This window comes from Melopsittacus undulatus, chromosome 2 (assembly GCF_012275295.1).
Source record: "Melopsittacus undulatus isolate bMelUnd1 chromosome 2, bMelUnd1.mat.Z, whole genome shotgun sequence".
NCBI lineage: Eukaryota > Metazoa > Chordata > Aves > Psittaciformes > Psittaculidae > Melopsittacus > Melopsittacus undulatus.
Window position 1 is genome coordinate 40579414 of NC_047528.1, and position 19817 is coordinate 40599230.

General features: G+C 38.8%; 1 protein-coding gene across 1 annotated transcript; it reads right to left on the reverse strand.

The window, feature by feature from the left end:
- Nucleotides 1–13378: 13378 nt before the first annotated feature.
- MZT1 (mitotic spindle organizing protein 1) lies at nt 13379–19608 on the reverse strand. The gene is made up of 3 exons (XM_005148108.3): nt 19528–19608; nt 15891–16036; nt 13379–14346 (listed from the first exon to the last, which is right to left on the reverse strand). Exons 1-3 carry the CDS (start codon nt 19574–19576, stop codon nt 14323–14325), a joined length of 219 nt encoding a protein of 72 aa, XP_005148165.1. The 5' UTR covers nt 19577–19608; the 3' UTR covers nt 13379–14322.
- Between the last annotated feature and the right edge of the window lie 209 nt (nt 19609–19817).

Genomic DNA, 19817 nt, shown 5'->3' on the forward strand with positions numbered 1-19817 from the left:
GAACTTGAAGTGGCTATGAATAAGCTTACAGAAGCAATTAAAATATTTGTTTAATTTAACATTCCAGCTTAAACATTTGCACTATAGGAAACACTTGTACAAGCCTGGCAGCATTGGTTAGGCCTCCATCTTCTAGTGAGAGAAATGGTATTCTGTGCTATTCACAGAGCCAGTATTCTGGACATGACTTTAAAACCCAAACTTTATGTTAAATGTATATACTAACATTCCTGTACTTTGTTTTATATGAAAAAGGTTTTTATGAATGCTGATGTACCAGGGAATTATGCTGAGGTGGGAGTCTAATTTATGAGGAATAAGCCATTATAGGAATATAATATATAAAATACAAAGATTATGCATTTTGATAAATAGGAATATAATTTCTTTTTGTTTTGCTGGGATAGGTTACACTTGGACAGATGTTTTATGGGGACCTTCTCCATGAAATTGATTATCCCTATTCTATTGAATGCCAAAAGACATTTTAATTGAGAAAATACCATCACACATTCAGTGTCAAGTAGTTTAATGGTGTTTAACCAGCTGCTAAATAAGCGTCAAGTACTAGGTTCCACATTCATAATATGTATATTGCAAAATAAAGATTAGGCAAGAATATTTCACATGTACCTAACCATGCATAATTCTGATACTGAGTAGCAAACAGATAAATAAATAAATAAGAGTTAATTATACAGGTTCTAAACACGTGGAGCTAGATTGACAGCTTTACTAACACATGAAAATAATTTTATTGGAAATATGCAATACAAATCCCACAGAAGTCGAATGTACAGTTGTAGTCGTATTCCCTATATTCCTTCAATTTTTATGCTTTATGTGAATATACAGCAATGAGCAGTTTGATAAGTAAAGCAGTGTAAGAGCTGCATGAGCTTCATTACACAGCCACATACTTCTACTGTCACTGTCTTTGTCAGTCCTGACTTGTTATTCTCTGTGTGTCAGATTTGAAATTGGCTTGTGAACTTTTCCAGAACTTTATCAGAAGCTGCATTACATTAAAATAACTTTATCACTCCCCCTTTTCTTCTCAATTCAGATAACAAAACATTATAAATGTCCCTACCTTTCTGTCTGACCCAGAGCAGCAACTAATAGAATGTTTTTCCCATATTTTTGTAGTTCAGCATGCTTTGAATGTTGCTAGGCTGCTTAAACTTCTTGCCCTCTAAAAAACGACTTACTTTCCAAAAACATTGTGGATAATTGAAGACCATCATAGTCTTGGCCAATGCTTAGGCTGCCTGGCTCTTGAGAGGTTTGTAGTCTGAGTTTGTTTAGCTAGTTCATAAGCAAAACCTTTGGACTACTACAATGCCTGTGAGAAAATACTTAGCTTATGATAGATTTGGGCTATGCTACTGTAAGGGAAAAATAAACAAAAAAGAAGTATATCTTTCAAGGCCTATTTTTATATAGTCTCCTCTAGACAAAAGAATCAACAAGACTCTTGCAACAGTGCCATCTGGTGACGCCCATACAGGCAGCCCTAAGGATTTATTTTCAACAGTTCCAAGTTTGTAGCAGAAAAAGTATCCACAATAATTAGGAATGTCTTAATTTTCATTTTAAACAGGAAAAAACAAATTCGTTCCCATACTTGGATACTGTCTAGTATGGGGGAAGTGCTCTGATTACTTTCTATATTTATAAACAGTAGTCAGAAGTGTAAGACATAAAAAACTACAAACAGTAAAAGTATTGAAATACAATTACGTCACATGCTAATATACATGTACTTGGAACTACAAAGGAGCTACTTATATACATTTAGGAAAAATAGTGGGATGACGGAAAACTTAAGCAAAAGATCTTTAGTCTAGTGCTATATTTTTAAAAATCTGGGTAAATAAGAGAAATCTTGAATTAGCACTAATATTTTACCATTCTTTTGAAAAGGAAACTGTGATGACCCAGCTAACTTAAGGCCAGTAATCATCACAAAAAACCCCACGGAAAATGAATGGAAAATCTAGTAATCTGATGTGGGATTCAATTAATACAAAAATTAAAGGAATGAGTGCAATTAACAATGGTCAACATGGTTTTGTAGAAAATAGGTCTTGTTAAATAAAACTTCATGCTTAATTTGGTTTATAATCAAACCACTTCTATCTGTAGTCACTCTCTCTGAAACTGCGTACTTTCAGACTTTTGTAGGGAGTTTTGGCTTTAGACAGCCTGACAGCTTTTTTTTAATTTTTTTTTTCTCATGGCCTAAACAATCACAGTAAAAACTCCTTTCACAGGATTCAGAAATGGTTAATTCAGTTCCCAAAAGCAAAGGTATTGTTGAGATTTGATAGGACACAACATATACATAAGCACACGCTATGGCTGTATTACATAATGCAAGAGCACACTCTTGTTATACAAAGCAGGAGCACCCATCCTGATTTGAGTAGGGTGATGCAAGGTTCAGTAGCTGTACTGATACTTTGTCATGGATAAACTGGAACTAAATGAAAAAAATTGTTGCTGATACAGTCTGTGGATCACACAAAAGCTGCCAGAGTAGTAAATGCAAAGACAAGACAGACAGAAAAAGGGCATTTTTACCTGTTAAAAAAGCGGACCTTTTGAACCTGAATTGGTCCACCTTACCTTCAAAGGGTAAGGTGGACCAATTCAGATAAAATCTATTCTAACACAGACACATGAAAAGCTAAACAACCAGGAACAAGTCTGGCCGTACTTGAAAAATGGAGGATCATGTTCTGCAAAACAGTAACTCCAGAAACGACTTAGGGGATCTCTGAGAAAGCATAGCTCAAAGGGAACCTTGGATGTGATAATGTAGCAAAACAGTGAATAGGGTAGACTGATCTTATCTCCACCCACAGCACAGGTGAGATTGCTATCAGACAGAAGGGGAGGTGAAACCACCACAGGCTGCAGAGAAGACCAGAATGAGCACTGGAGAAAAGAGGAAAAACGCTTTAGAGAAAGGAAAATCCTTTCAGCTTATCAAAAAGAAGATAGAGTGGTGACTTGATTATAATAGCTCCCTCAGGAGAAAATCCCACAGACTAAAGGGTTCTTTAGTTAAGAAAGAAAAAGCATAACAAGCATCTGTGTATTGAGCTCAAGCCAGATAAATTAAAAGAAATAAGGCACACAAAGTTTAATAGTGAAGATGATTAACTATGGAACAAACCAACAAAGGAAGCAATGGTTACACTATCTCTATTAATGTCTTCAACTCAAGAATAAATGTCTTTTTGGATATGCTTTATCTAAACACAAGTTATTGAATTCAAGAGAGGCTGCTGGGTGAAATTCAAAGGCTTGTGAAACACAGGAAGTCAGAGTAGATGATCTAATGGGAATATTTGCAAAGACTAATCTTAGCCTCAGGATACTACTCTCCTTGGGTTACCTCTTCAGTCAATAGACAGTTTCCTTTAGAGAGCAATTCAGAGATAAAGAATAACTTTAGTGCTCCAATTTGCCCCTCTCCACTGGGAGAGCTTGCCTCTCTCCACTGACTGCAGAGAAAAACAGAGGTTTAAGGATAGTTGAAAACATCTGAGTTTTCCACTAAAACACCACCAGACTCAAGTATAAAATGGTAATTTTACTAAAGATTTTGGGAAGGGCTTAGTGGGTGAACTGTGGGGAGGATGGGGATGGGGATAGCTCTCTTTTCACTAATTAACCCGTAATAACCTAACCTGATTATGCAGGGAGCTACAGCTTGTCCCTGAGAGAATGTCACCTACGGTGGGAGGCTGAAGATTAACATGGCACTTCTTTCCCACCTCCTTAAATATGCTACTTTAGGATACCCCTATCCTCCCTCTAATGTGGTCTCATTTTGGAGACCACAGGTAAGAAACAGACCCAGAAACATCTGACAGACATAGATGAGCTCCTGGCCAGCAGACAGGTGGGAGAATTCATCCTGCCCCATCTTTCTATTTTTGCTATTGGAAATGGCAGGAGCTTTCTTAATTCTTACCTAATCTACCACATTTAATAAATGTGGCTATTTAGTTGGTATTTGATTAAAACTGTGGTGCTTCTGTGGTATTGGTACATCCATTGGTATACCCTTGTCAGGAAGGCATCTCTTCCTACACACAGTTAGTCTATGTGCTGCCCTTATCTTGACTGTGCCTTCTTGTATTAAATGATGTAGACTACTGATTAACTGCCGGAAAGTACATAAAGACCAAAAGGGAAAAGCTAAAATGGCTATGAACCACAGAGGGTTGCAGAACTTCCTTTGGTGCACTAACACAGTTGTGTACATTTTATTACTCTGAATGAAAGGAAAAAGATGACACTACTGATCAGCTATGCTGAAATCTCTCTCAATTGTGGCAATTTTACTACTGGTATATCCCATATGAGTAAAAGCTAAATGCATAAAATACATGTTAAGTGCCTAAACCTCAGCTCTCTTTTGTGAACCAAAGTCATGCAATCAGTAGCATACTTTTTATTCTTCCTTCTAGTTTTAAAATGTTTTAAAAAATAAATCTAAAGGTAAATTGCACCAATTCTTCATTAAACTAGAAATTGATAATAAAATTCCGTTTATTAAAATCCACACAAAACTAACAGAGGGGTGTTTTACAAAGCTGCAGCAGTGGTTGCAAATGTTTGTCTGCCATCTAGTGGAATATGCAACCCTTTTCAGTAATATTTATCGTGCTTTAACTACTGGAAGTTTTTTAGAGATATAATTACAGAAGTAAACTTGAAAGGCATGAAGGATAATGGCACCTTGCTCACAAAATTCTTAAACACAAACTTTAACTGCTGCAAAGATGAAATAGGCAGACCTTTGTGCATACAAAGGTCTGTAACACAACTGTATCAGCTCAGACAGAGAATCACAGAGTCACAGAATCCCGAGGGTTGGAAGGGACCTCAAAAGATCATCTAGTCCAACCCCCCTGCAAGAGCAGGTTAACCTAGAGTACATCACACAGGAACTTGTCCAGGCGGGCCTTGAATATCTCCAACGTAGGAGACTCCACAACCCCCCTGGCCAACCTGTTCCAGTGCTCTGTCACTCTTACAGTAAAGAACTTCTTCCTGATGTTAACGTGGAACCTTCTATGCTCCAGTTTACACCCATTGCCCCTTGTCCTATCACTGGATATCACTGAAAAAAACACCTAGCTCCATCATCCTGACACCCACCCTTTACATATTTGTAAACACTGATGAGGTCACCCCTCAGTCTCCTCCAAGCTAAAGAGACCCAGCTCCCTCAGCCTCTCCTCATAAGGGAGGTGTTCCACTCCCTTCATCATCTTTGTGGCTCTGCGCTGGACTCTTTCAAGCAATTCCCTGTCCTTCTTGAACTGAGGGGCCCAGAACTGGACACAATATTCCAGATGCGGCCTCACCAAGGCAGAGTAGAGGGGGAGGAGAACCTCTCTTGCCCTACTAACCACACCCTTTCTAATGCACCCTAGGATGCCATTTGCCTTCTTGGCCACAAGGGCACATTGCTGGCTCATGGTCATCCTCCTGTCCACCAGGACCTCCAGGTCGCTTTCCCCTTCACTCCTTTCCAGCAGGTCAACCCCCAACCATGTACTGGTACATGGGGTTGTTCTTCCCCAGATGCAAGACTCTACACTTGCCCTTGTTGAATTTCATCAAGTTTCTCCCTGCCCAACTCTCCAGCCTGTCCAGGTCTCACTGAATGGCAACACAGTCTTCTGGTGTGTCAGCCACTCCTCCCAGTTTAGTGTCATCAGTGAACTTGCTGCGGGTACACTCAGTTCCCTCATCCAGGTCATTGATGAAAATATTAAACAGCACTGGTCCCAGCACCGACCCCTGGGGGACTCCACTAGTCACAGACCTCCAGCTAGATTCTGCCCCATTGACCACAACTCTCTGCCTTCTTCCTTTCAACCAGTTTTTGATCCACCTCACTACCTGATCATCAAGCCCACACTTCCTTAGCTTATCTATGAGGATGCTGTGGGAGACAGTATCAAATGCCTTACTGAAATCAAGAAAAACCACATCTACTGCTCTACCATCATCCCTCCACCTAGTCACTTCCTCATAGAAGGCTATAATGTTGGTCAAACATGACTTCCCCCTGGTGAAACCATGTTGGCTGTTCTTAATGACCTCCTCATCCTTGATATGCCTAGAGATGGCGTCAAGAATAAGTTGTTCCATTACCTTTCCAGGGTTGGAGATAAGGCTGACTGGCCTATTAATTACCCGGGTCCTCCTTCTTGCCCTTCTTATAGACTGGTGTGACATTTGCCATCCTCCAATCCTCAGGCACGTCTCCCGTTTCCCACGACTTACCAAAGATGATGGAGAGTGGCCTAGCAATGACCTCCGCCAGCTCCCTCAGCACCCGTGGGTGTATTCCATCCGGACCCATCGATTTATAGATGTCCAGATAAAGGCTGGGGTAGAGAAAGACCAGTATACTGAAAACAGGGCAAAGCTCTGTTTTTTGTTCTGCCTGACATATTTTCCTGGAGAGTTTTTTGAAAAACATACATCTCTGTGTCACCAAATGTGACTTGGATACCTGGCATCTGACACAGGGCAGTAATTACATAAAGCAAATAAAAGTTGTATTTTAGAAGAATGAACACTATCCCTGATATCTGATATCTGATATCCCTGATATCTGATATCTCTATGCACATATGCCATATCATACATATGCGATGCACTGGATACCTACACTGCACTCTAAAGGTATTTTAGGGGTACATAAGTACAAAAGTTTGTACACTAGGACACTAAGTAGATTTGCCCATGCAGAATACTGTGTGACTCCAGTTTCCTGGACAGTTGTGCACATATTAGGACCAATTGAAATAATTACATCAAAACTGTTTCCAGGGGACAAATGAGTTGCCACAAAAACTCTTTATTGAACAGTGACTGATTATCTTGGGGAAATATTATAGAATGACTGCTGAAAAACTGAAAAATATTGAAGCCTGGACCCCTTTAAAACAGAATTATAGAGATGAGGGGAGACAGAACAATGGGGAACTGTGGCAGATATATTTGGGCAGAAAACCCAGCTCACCAATGAGAAATGGGAGCACAAGACCTAGAATAACGAATTATAATAACACCACACTAAAAGAAAATCTTCAAATCTTTTACTAAACAAAACTGTGGTAAAATTATTTTGATCTTTAGTTTTAATTAAGTTTTTTTTAATGCTTTGATAGAGGAAAACAACCTATTTTAACTAGAGTGTCCTCCCATGCGAAAGTTAAAGAATCTGCCCAAACAAAATAATGTTTTTATGTCCTCCATTCAGTCACAGTTAAGATGAACTGTGTGTTCATGCCCTCTATTGCTATTTCACCAACTCCGATAAAACTTTCAAGGGTGCAAGTCAATGCTGAGTTTGGCCCAACACTTCTAAAAATGGAATGGCTGCTGCAAAGTCATCTAACCAGAGCAGACAACAGTGACTAAGACTGGCAGCTTTATAACTGATGTCGTTCTTAGCAGTTAAATGCTTAGCCCAAGATAACATTCTAAAAATACAGGCTAGAATTACCAGTCTGTCTATGTGCCAGTTATTTTTCTGCCTTCAATGTGAGTGCAAACATCATAGCACAGAGGAATAAACAGCTGTGCATGTGCCTTGCTGAGTCGTTCCTATGTCTTGATTGGTTTTATCTGAACAGCGAACCTAAACAAATCATTCATTTTTTAATTAGAAAAGTGCTTTATCTGAAAAGAGCCGCGTTTTACTTCAGCTTGTATCCCTCAATACACAATATCCTATAAAACTCAGACTGTATCCTGAGTTCTCCCTATAATAGCAAAGCATCTTTTTATATGTCCTAGGAAATGTTTGTCCAGATATTTTTGCATGCATCTTCAAAATGTGTAAGGCCAGTGCATGATTCTCCTTTAAATCCCTCATTAAATCTTACATATGCCAGAGTACTATATTCGCAAGTGATTAATGTTTTCCCTTAACATTGTTCTTGCAGCATTTATATCTCATAAAGTCTTGACCTTTAAGGGCAAGGTGCATATTATTGTAACATCCTGGGGTTTTCACAGCTGTAAATCACAAATAGTAAACAACCACCTGCTGCTGCTCACTATACACTTTGAGTTCAACACAAGTTCACTGGTCACAGGAATGAGACTATTTCTCTCTCTTCAATGAGCTGACCCGTCCCAAAATTGTAATTCATCCCATTCACAATCATCTGCCCCTGTAACATGGCTTGGGAACAAAACCAGAGGGTGTACCAAGCAGCTTTCCAGGAAGGCAGGAAGAAATGTCACAAAGAATGTGTGGGAGCCTAGGGAAGTGGGATGGAGTGACAGCTGATGAGATGGGCTAAAACAAATGCTGAGATGGGATGGAGTGACAACCGATGATTCAACTCCTTCATGTGGTGTCTTCACAAGTTGTGCCAATGGGTAGCGATGGCAGAGGGGATTGGCAGCCTCGTCATCTTACCACTGCCAGCTTCAAGGCCAAAGAAACACGTAACAGTCAAAAATGTTTTAGCATGGCCACCCCAGGTTCCCCCTGTTGAGCCCAGCCACGTCTCCCTGGCTAGGGTGGTGAGACAGTCCTGGGGTGCCAGGCCCTGCCCTGATGTCCCCTGCCCTCAAGGAGTCCTGGGCCCACACAGTACCCTGACACAGCTTCAGCATTGTGGAGAGTGTTTAATGAATTACCACCTAACTCATAAAATCTCTTGTTCAAGGAACTGAACCTGTGGGTGGGAGTAGGGCAATATGACAACCTATTAACCATATTCTATCCTGTATTTTTCTGCCTTCAATGTGAGTGCAAATGTGAGTCCTGTATCTCCTGTCCATTAAATAAGATAATTCTTACCTACTGTTATCTTCAAAGACACCAATTTTGGATCTAGTATACAAATAAAATAACCAAATTAAATCAAGCTGGGATGTCCCTCAGCCTCTTCACCCTCTCATGGCTCCCTTCCCTGCCCAGGGGTTCTCCTGGCTGCTCCCTTGGGAACCATAGCATGGTCAAGTGCCACCTCTTCCACTCCCACATTTTCCATCTCCTTCACTCAAAGTTACATTTGAGCGTTAAAACCCCTGCTCACCCATGCAATGACACTATTGAGCTCTTTCAGAGATACATTTTCATGAGCTGCTCTTTCCTTACAAGAATCTGAAGTGAGAAAACAGGAATATTTATGAAGTGATAATAAAAGTGCCTGGACTCAATATATTCCAGATTGCTAGTCCAGATAATTAATACTTGTGCTGTTTGGGTTTTTCTTATCAGGTAACATTTAAATGTCTCAGAAACCAAGCTTCCATTTATCTGGCAGAAACATTACTGATATTCATCCTAAATATTCTTAATTTTCTTCATGCCACTTTTACTTAGAGCTGTTTCACCCACCGTACATGGACTCTGCAGGCAGAAGGAACTGCTACAACCAGTGTGTCTGACATCCTGCAGAGGCATTAGAGACATATCTCTAGGAACTGGATTAAATCATGACTTAGAATCATAGAATAGTTAGGGTGGGAAAGGACCCTAAGAACATCTAGTTCCAGCCCCCTTGCCATCAGCAGGGACACCTCACACTAAACCATGTCACCCAAGGCTCTGTCTAACCTGGACTTGAACACCACCAGGGATGGAGCATTCACAGCTTCCCTGGGCAACCCATTCCAGTACCTCACCACCCTTACAGTAAAGAACTTCCTCCTTATATCTAGTCTAAACTCCCCCTGTTTAAGTTTGAACCCATTACCCCTTGTCCTGTTGCTACAGTCCCTGATGAAGAGTTTTTAAGAACTGTGATTTTTGGTTTTTACATTTTTAAAGCTTCGGTGTTTTTTTTTCAACCTCACTCCCAAGGTAACAAGCAAAATGGGTACCAACATAGTACATTTGTTTTTACTAAGTGATGCTAATGGTGTGTTTCAAGTGAAAATCGTGCTGCATAAATTGAAGTATACTGCACCAACATCTCACATATAAACCCATAAATAAGAAAAAAATAGCCTACTGACATTTCCACCAAGCAACATTCAAATGGAACTCGGTACATTTTTTTTTGGTCTCATTCTTTGCCCATAAAATCCCAAGTTCACTGTTTACAAGCACTGATGCTGGGTGACTGTTCTTCAATTCTGTTACCAATTCTGCCTTGCTTTTTAAAAGGTTGAAATTAATTTGGCACACCTTTCAGTCTTTGGAAATTGGTTTACCAAACTTTAATTAAAAGTAGTATTTGTGGTTCGAAGAGGTGAATCTCCACTACTAAAGGCATGCCTAAGTCCCTAGCTCAGATGATGCATGGCAATGCAAAGTCCCACTGCTTGGCAATACCTCTCTTTAAAGAAGGTTCTCTACAGACATACTACATAGCATGTTGTCATTGGTCACCATCGATTCTTAGTCATTTTTTTGTGCTTTTTCTTTTAACATAATGTCTAGTCAAATAATGAGGGCTGCAGGGTTTCTACAGCATAAAAGTATAAACATGCAAAAGTATATGGCAGTGTTTGAAAGTGGAAAGCATTGGGGAAGAATGGTAGGACCCAACCTGGTGCAGCCTGCTAGGAGCAGTCCCTGGAGTAAATTATATCTACAAGAACATTCAAGTTCATTGCAGAGGGAACTAGCTGATTGGATTAAAAAGCAAGTCTAAAACTAAATCTGTATTTGCTCAGCTGGAGACCAACAGGTGGGAAAGAAAAATAGCTGACAAATATACATGCACTTCTTATGGGTACAGATCTACCAGGTCAAGTGTCTTGGCTTGATCATCATCCAGATTTCTGGGTTAGTTTTTTCTTTTTTGTTTTGTTTTCATGTTTTTGTCTTTTTTTCTTCTTGTTAACAGATTTTTTTTTGCTTTTGCTAACACAGTTACCTGAGAAATAACAACTCCTCATGTTATGATAGTCATGTTAAGATAAGAGGCTTCAGGATCATGTTTGTATTGTTTTCTGGTATGCTACAATTTCCTGCAAAATTATTTTTCTACTTAAATTTATATTGATAAAACCTAATTATACAATTACAAATGTCACTGATCCTGTTAGTTATCTAGAATGCCATGTCCTAGCCAGGCTGGATTCATGACTGTGCTCAGGCTCTCACAGCTGTGCTATATGTGACACTAAAAATACTGGGCATAAGAATAAGTAGGCACTGGTAGGCAGGACTGCATTTTATTCACAATCACTGAAAAGGAATGGGAATAAGGTCATAGGTTACCAGTGGCCTTTGCTAGCTCATGTGCTGCTTGACTTATTCATAATTAATCTTTAAAGAGGGACAAAGTGGCAAAATTTGAGAAGGATAAAGTTAGTGACAGTAGTAATACTACTAGCAAACTGTGAAGAACTGCAGAAGGACATACAAGACTGCTTAGGAAATAAAATAGCAGATGCAGTTCAGCAAAGATAAATAAAAAAATTTATATATGGAGATAAACAACCGTACTTTCATCTATGAACAAACAGCTTCTCAGCTTATCATTAGTACTCAAGAGTGAGATCCTGTGGTACAACAGATAATGCCATGAAGACAGTTCAGTACTCAGCTCAAATTTAAAAGCCCAAATGAGGAACTACTAGGAAAGGAACAGAGAATATGAAAGTAAACAAACAGGCCAGTACTTAACTGCATGCCTAACGCTGTGTGCTGTTTTCATTCCCCTCTCAGAAAATAATACGTAAGACTCAGAAAAGTTTCAAAGGACAATACATACAGAAGCTTAACTAACGCATTTCAGTTTAGAAGAGGAAATTTAAATGTGAATGTTATATATCTGCAGCTCCATGACTGGCACAAGCATGGTAGGTAAAAGCTTACTGTGCAGGGAACATTAAGCTAAGCTAGTGAAAATCAGGTTCAAAATAAACAAGTAACAGCAATTCTTTAGGAAACACACCATTTGATGAAGGCAACTGTTATTCAGGAAGCATATATGGTCCAAGGGAAACTGGAAAAGTACTGGAAAAAGAAGCAGTGGGGATTACTAAATAGACAAACCATATGATATGCAGGAAAGCCTGGAATAGAAGACACTTGGAAGCTAGGAGAACACAGAAGGAAAAGAACCAAATGTGCTTGCATTGTTCTTCTCCTTCCTCAGGCAGCTGCTTTTGATGAAAAGAGAGGCTATTGTGTTAGAAAAACTTTTGGTTGAAACCTGTGTAGCTATTCCTATATTTATCTTTTCAGGAGTTCCAAGAGCATGTAAGTATGGAGCCCAGAAGAAAAGCACATGCTGTTTGCTCAGCTCCTTAATTAAACATTGTAGAAGGCAGGGTGTGTTACAAATGCAGCCAAGGCTTCTCAGCCATCAATGCTCATGTTCACATAGTTGGGATACCAACAAAGTGATACTTATTTTAGAGCAGAGAAATATTTCCAGTGTGAAACTCCCTGCTACAGGGATTTTCTTCTTACCAGAAGGGCACATTTGCTCTAATTTACAGAAAACTTTCAGAGTCTAGGTTTCACAAGTGAGAACTCACAGGTTTAGACATGACTCCCAAAACCAGCAAGAATACTCCCCAGTCTTTACTAATTTTTGACATGCAGAACTGAGTTTAGATAAAATTAAGTGTACAAGCTAATTGATAATTTCTGTTGATCTGACCTGGCATTTTCATGATATTTTAACGACTTCTAAGATTCCCTAGGATAAATTTTACTGTTTATATCTCTTTATATTAGAGGTACCTCAGCATTTTCAAAAACCATTACCCCCAATATTCTAAATCTGAAGTATTATAAATCTGAAGTTACACCACCAATGTACAAGGATTTTTAAGTGTAATCATTTTGCTCACTCATGAACACTTGTTCCCAGCTTGGTTACAGAATCATTTTGGTTGGAAAAGGCCTTTAAGATTATCAAGTCCAACTGTTAACCCAGCACTGCCAAGTCCACACTAAACCATGTCTCAAAGTTCCACACCTACACATCTTTTACGTACTTCCAGGAATGGTGACCACCACTTCACAGAAGTTTTCACATAATTTTCCTGGAATGATTTTTTGGCCAGCCTAACTGGAAACAATAGTAAATGATTCAGTGTAACATAACTATTTTTCTATTCTCTCTGCCAGCAACTTAAGTATTTAGCCTCTTCTATCATTTTTTGTAGAGCTATGACCTAGACTGCATACAATGTAAACTCTTAAAGAAGAAAGAGCTTCTTTTTCTCTGCACAAATATAATGTCTGGCTTAACTACGATTCCAGGTTCATTTCCAAATGTGCTCCAAATTATCAACCTTGGAGGTTAGGTCCCATTAACACTACATCTTGGAACCATGCTAGCAAAAACAAAACAAAAAAATTAAGCGCTTAAGTAGCAGCAGATGAAGAATCAACAAAAAAACATTTTCTCATGAAGAAGAACTTTTGGATATTTACTGGTAAGTAAGACAATAAAACAGTTTACTGTACAACAGTTACTTATAAACACTTGTTTCAGCATCAGTGAAGATTCCTAGTGCTGAATGAGAAGACATTCTTATACCAAATGACTGTTGAAGACTCACTGATTCCCAGCAACCAAATCTGATGTTTCTTATGTATGCTTTGACTAGGCAGTAGCAATATGGCTGTAATATTTTTAGGTCTAGTAGCCAGAACAAGTATAACAAATGTATCATCTGAACTCCCTAAAATATTCCATGTAATCTAGCATTTGAATTTGCATACATTTCTGCATGGGTAACTGAAGTTCCTTTGCTATCCCAAGATAAAAACAAACAAACAAAAAAAGCCCCAGAAGATAACCCACAGTGCTTTCCCCAGCAATCCAAATCAAAAGGACTATTCATTACCTATATTATCAAAAGTGCTTTATTTCTCACTTTCAGGTTAAGACTTAAGTCACTACTCTCATCCTAATTGAAATAAAGTCAGTATGGGCTTCATTCCTATCTGATCCATAAAATGAAACTAAAATTGTACATGCAGTTTTTCCTCTAAGCAAGAGATAAAACCCAAGATATATTAGCACTTCAAAAGGATGCATTAATAAGCTATACTAATTAAGCAGTATTTGTTGCTACACACTAGCAAGTTCAGCAAACGTACAAGCAATTGCACTGTATTTACAAATATCACAAAAAACAAGCAATGAGATTACACATGAACTTCTCTTTAAAAAACTTTTCAAAGTTATACTATACATCATCCTTTACAAGAAGCTAAAAATATTCTGAAACCTTCTCACGCACACACACTTATTCTACTAATTTCCTGAACAGTGACAATCCTCAAGCCTCTGTTAACTTTGACCTGGCATTCTTCTCATGCAGAAATCTCTTCTCATGTCAGCCTGTCATATTTTCAGCGACCTAGAAAGAGAAAAAACATTTATTACAAATCACCAAAAGTAGACACCATGTGGATCAAATTTACTCAATTCTTGTGACTATTTTAATTTTCCTAGAGAACTTAAGTCTAAAAATAAGCTGAAAATTCTAAGATGTGTAGTCTTGTTCTCTAATGGATACTTCTTTCATTTCTAAAAAAATAAAACATAAAAAAAAGTGGTCGACTGCTTAGCATTTACTGACATAGCCATTACTATTTGCTTGTGTAAACTGTATATCCTGTATGTGAGCAGCTTGTAATCCTACACATTTTACCCTAATGCTTTCAAGAAGCGCTCAAATGCACATTTCCCCCTCCCCCCCTTTGGAGTTTATTTCTTTATACAATTTATAGTAATCACTATTCCCACATAAAACTTGGCGGAATACTACTAATCATAACTGCATAAATCACACTGCCTATTCTTTGATTAAGGTCATCAGTAAGTACTTTTTTACTTAACCCAACCCAGTCAGCAAGGTACAGTTGCTGGAGACTGACATTGATAGATTTTAAGACAGTTATGTGACAATAGGAATGGGAACGATAAACCAATAAAAACGAAGGAACGATAAACCAACAAAGGAAGTAGTAAAACCAGCCTTCAATTACCTATGTACACAGTTAAACACATATGTATGCACGCATTTAAGCATGTACACAAATATAAAGTATGTATAAGCATATGAAAATGTTAAGTTAAAAATGAAGTAAAACATTTGAAACCTGGTGAAAAATAGCCCTGACTAGAATGTCTTTAATAAAAATATCTATAAGGTGGATTTTCTAAGAATCACAATGCAGTCTTGCAGAACAGGAACAGGCAGACTAGACACAGGTTTCCCGTCCACCTTCCCAGGAATAAACAAATATAAGACACAGGGGAAAAGAAATAATGATGTTTAGGTAGTCAGTAAAGAATAGAATCCTTTAAAAGGCAAGTGAAGATTCTTTTTGATTTTTTTTTTTTTTAAACCGTAGTTACCCTCTCCACTAGCCAAACAGGTAAATAGCCTTATATATACACATACACCTTGAAATCCCCTCTTGTCTGTCTTTGGAGAGACTGAAAGCGCAGGTTAATGTGATAAAAGCGGCATGTGAAGATTATATTAGCAAGCTGCATGTACCTGTTTACATCTACTGCTATATATTATTAGGCCTGAAGATGTAGGAATAAGGTGATATGCATTAAAGTAAAAAGTAGAAAACTGTGATATGATGCAGAATAAGGTGGTAAATAATTGCTACAAATGGCCAGAAAAAAAAATCTGTGGATTTTGGCTGTTTGGTCTTTTTTCCTTCAAAAAAGTTAGTCTGGCTATTACTGAAAAGGTTTTATTCATACCATTTCTTGCTTCATGTTCCACTCAGCTGTATTCATTGACTTGCCTATGGAACAATTAAATTTCCTTGACATAAAAATGAGTCGTATCTCAGTACAATTTACAAACTGAAGTATAGCAAGTTGAACATACATCTGACTCTTAAAAATGAATTTATAAGCTTTTATAAAAAGCATTACTTTTAGAGCTTCTGTAGCCTTACGCAGTTCTTTAATAACAGATGATAATGCTTCTGGATTTATCCCCTGTTCGCAAAGCCGCACACAAATAGACAACGTCTCCATATCCAAGCCAGTGTTTAATATCCTTGAAATCTCAAACAGAACTGCAACAGAAAAAATGAATGCACTTTAGTCCATACAGACTACTAAATTTCAATTATAAAAAAACATTCAACATTTAATTTCTACAGAGTACAGTCTGTGAACATGGCAGTTGTGGAAAGCCCTTGCAGCCTGAACCTCAGCAACAACATTCATGTTCAGTTTACCAGCACAAGCTAGAAGCCAAAGCTTCTAACACAAATACCATGCTTTTCTCATTCAGCAAACTTAATATTGGATAATATGTTTTAAAAATAAAAATAAGTGAAGAATTCAATAACATTCTTGTCAATTACATAAGAAGTGGGCTATAAGAATAATGCATGGTTTTCAACTACAGATAACTGATGAAGCTCTACTAAAACAGACTGCAAACACACCAGGAGTTTTCTAGCCACCTCCTTCCATGACTAAACCTTGCTTTATACCCAATATTAACACTGGTTTAAAGATAAGCAGAATTATTTAATTTTTACACAATATCAAGCACAGCAACACACCTTCTGGGGGAGAGATTCCAGTCAGTTTTGTGCAGAAACTCTCTCCCCTTCCAAACCTTTCCTAGAAGACCCCTTTTGTTTCATTCTAATAAACACTTTGTTACATAAGTAGCAGAACAACTCATGGAGGTTTTATTTCTATTTGCACCAGTAAGCTCCATCCTGATGCTAAGACCCTAGCAATACAAGTTGATTTTGTACAGATGTTATTCAGTTTCTGTAATCAAACCTCCACTAAGCTAGAAGAAAGTGAAGTAGGTCTTCTCATCACGTACAAGCAGCATGGTGACTACCGTCCACTTGACAACTACAAAAATATTCTACTTTGGTGTACCAAAGACATACTACAGCAACCCTAAGAGTCATACTTACCAAGACCAAGATATCAGGCCTAATGTATCCAGCCAATTGCACTGAAGTCAGAGAGAAATGTCAGATGCTATGAAAAAAACCCTCTAGGTGTGATAGCACCTAGCCCACACAAATAGGTTAGATTAACAATATGCATAAGTTTAAGACATGAAAGCAGTTTGTCAGACCAAAGCCCTAGCTATAAGCCACAAGCGAAGCTTTCTTCTCCCCAGCAAGTTTCTCTTCCCACTGACTTGAAAGCAAACCATTCCAAACACACTACGTATGTGCATCCTGTCTGCACAAAAGCATCTTTAACAACCAAATAAAACAACAACAAATTGATTCATTTGCAGTAAAAATGCCACTGAACATTAAGAGCTACAGAACTAAGACTGACAACTTCCCAGAAATAAACAATTCTTACTTTCTTTAACCACTTAACATTTATCATGAAATTTACTGAGCATGTGATGTATTTCAAGGCAAAGCAGTAAACCTAACTAAAGATAAGTTCCTATTTCCTTTATCAGCAAGAGTTGTGGTCACTAGTTTCTAAAAGAAAATATTAGGTGTTGAGGCAGCATCATAGGCAGAGAGATGTAGCAGCTTCTCCAGAAAAAAATATGAACACTTAACAATTCTGCAGAGAACAGCTGGTAAATATTTATATCTGACATTCTAAATTAAGCACTTTTCTAAGCCAGTATAGTTATAAAAGAATATTTTTCTTTAGTATCAAGCCATTTACTTCCATTAGGTTCCTGTTTCTTATTCAGTAAGTTAACACACAACACAGATTTCATGTTCTATTTAAAAAGAAAAAAAATTATCCTACAAATATTTTTTCTACTCATTATGATAGGCCCTCATCAAGAAAAATCTAATTACATGGACACAATTGTGTGTTACTTTTTAAGTCACTCCACCAAACCACTTTAAATATATATTCTTGTAATGAAAATTTCAAAAGATTACTGTTATTTTGACAGTAAAAAAACAAGGCAATTTAGTTATGGAATGCAGTGGAAGTTCAGACATGAGGGTGTTTCTAAGGCTCTAAGTAAATATTTAAAGATCAAGTGCATGTTTAAGTTATGGAAATCTGTTTTCTTCTAAAAACACCTGGTGCCAGAGATTATATTATGAACATCTATCCTAAATAAAATACACACACTGTTACAAAGGAAGCCTGGTTTCCTAAATCTCAAGGCTAGTACACTTTTCATAGCAGTTCTCAAAAGCCTTACTTTGTCCTTAAGTCTGCATATTGTCCCTCCTACCTAAAACATTCCTGCAGAAGTATAGAGAAGGTAGGCGTCAAGAACACTTACAAGAACTTAGAATCACTGTCGTTTTCAAACAAATCTATCTCCACCCATACAGAATGATCTTATTCTCTTGGAGCATCAGAGAAGCCATAATAATCCTGCTAGTCCTGCCTTTCATCCTGCAACAGGTCAGAGTGAGTAGTTGAGCAGATGGGACACTCATTTTCACACCAGTTCAACTCACTAAGGGTTTTGCTGCTATGGAGTTCTCATGTAAGAGTGTCCGTAACTAGAATACAAGGTAAGATCATGAGAAAATAAACAAAAAGCAGTACCCCCAGAACTTTCTCCCTAGCCTCTGACCTCTCATTAGGGCATTCTTCAGGAAAGTCTTCATATTTAACAACACTCAGGTGACTTCCTGGCAGCTTTCCATTCTGCTTGAAATCCATGTAAGCTTTCTAGCATAGCCATTCTATGGAATTCCAGAATTTTCCACTACACACTGCTAAGAAACACCTTCTGAACCTTCAGGCTTCAATTCCTCCTCGTCAGGTTGGAAGAGAAAGTGAACAACTGATCCTTATTCACTCTGTTCGCATTTCTCACAGCTTATAGATCTCTGGCATATCTCCCGCTACTCCCACTGCCACTTCTCTCACATTACTGACTTGGTTTAGTGGTGGGCTTGACACAGCCCTGGGTAAGCGGGACTTGATGTAAAGGTCTTTTCCAACCTAGGTGAATCTATGATTCCTCATCCTACAATATAAATTCTTTTTGTGTACCAGAAACTACTCTAATTCTGTAACACTGACCACTCCCCTCAAAACTTTTTCAGCATGTTGGGTTTCTTTATTTTTATGTTGGTTTTCTAACATGAGCCACCCACAGTTTGGATGCTGTCACTTACAGCACTACAGGGCTGGTCCTTCCTCTCCTTTCCATGCACTTCCCTCCCCCCAGATTAAATCTAAGATGCATAGACCCAGAAAACATAATTTGCATTAACTACTTGAAGCAATAAGAAACAATAGCAAGCGTATATATTTAGAAACATTAAAAACGGTATTCTACTTAACAGCTATGTAAAATGGAAAGACAAGTCACACGAGGCCCAAAACCACTAGCACTACATGGACATTTGAAGTGTTTCAGGCACTACAGTAACGTGAAGTAAAAAGAAATTGCCATGCGCTAAACCCTTCAGCAAACCATTATCCTCTTCACAGGTCAAACGCCTGTATTGGCATGACCCAGCCCAAAGCCCCGCAGCCTGCGGAGGGGCGAGGGCAGGAGCGCTGAGGTGAGCCCGGCTCAGGGCAGCCAGTGCTGCACGCGTGGCCCCTTCCCCGCGGCTGTGCCACCCACCGTCCATGGTCTCGCGCACCGCGTTGAGACTGGCAGCGTTGCTCGCCATGGCGACCCTTCTCCTCCCACCCGGAAGCGGAAGGAGCAGCCCTCCCGCTTCCCGCCCCCTCCCTCCCGTTTCTCGACACCGTTCAAACAATCCCGCTCCATGTGACGCTCCAAACGGAACCCTCCCACCTAACAGCAGAACGTAAAAGGGCGGGATTTCGAATTTGTGCAGCGGCTCCTCTGGCGATTGGTCCGTTCGAGAGCGGGGGAGCCTTGCTATTGGTGAGACAGAGGAGACCTCG

Coding starts and splice junctions, on each gene's coding strand:
- MZT1 (XM_005148108.3), bottom strand. CDS start 19,576: ATGGCGAGCAACGCTGCCAGTCTCAACGCGGTGCGCGAGACCATGGAC. Junction 16,037..19,527: donor GGTGCGCGAGACCATGGACG/GTGGGTGGCACA, acceptor TTTCTGTTGCAG/TTCTGTTTGAGATTTCAAGG. Junction 14,347..15,890: donor AGGCTACAGAAGCTCTAAAA/GTAATGCTTTTT, acceptor TTCTCTTTCTAG/GTCGCTGAAAATATGACAGG.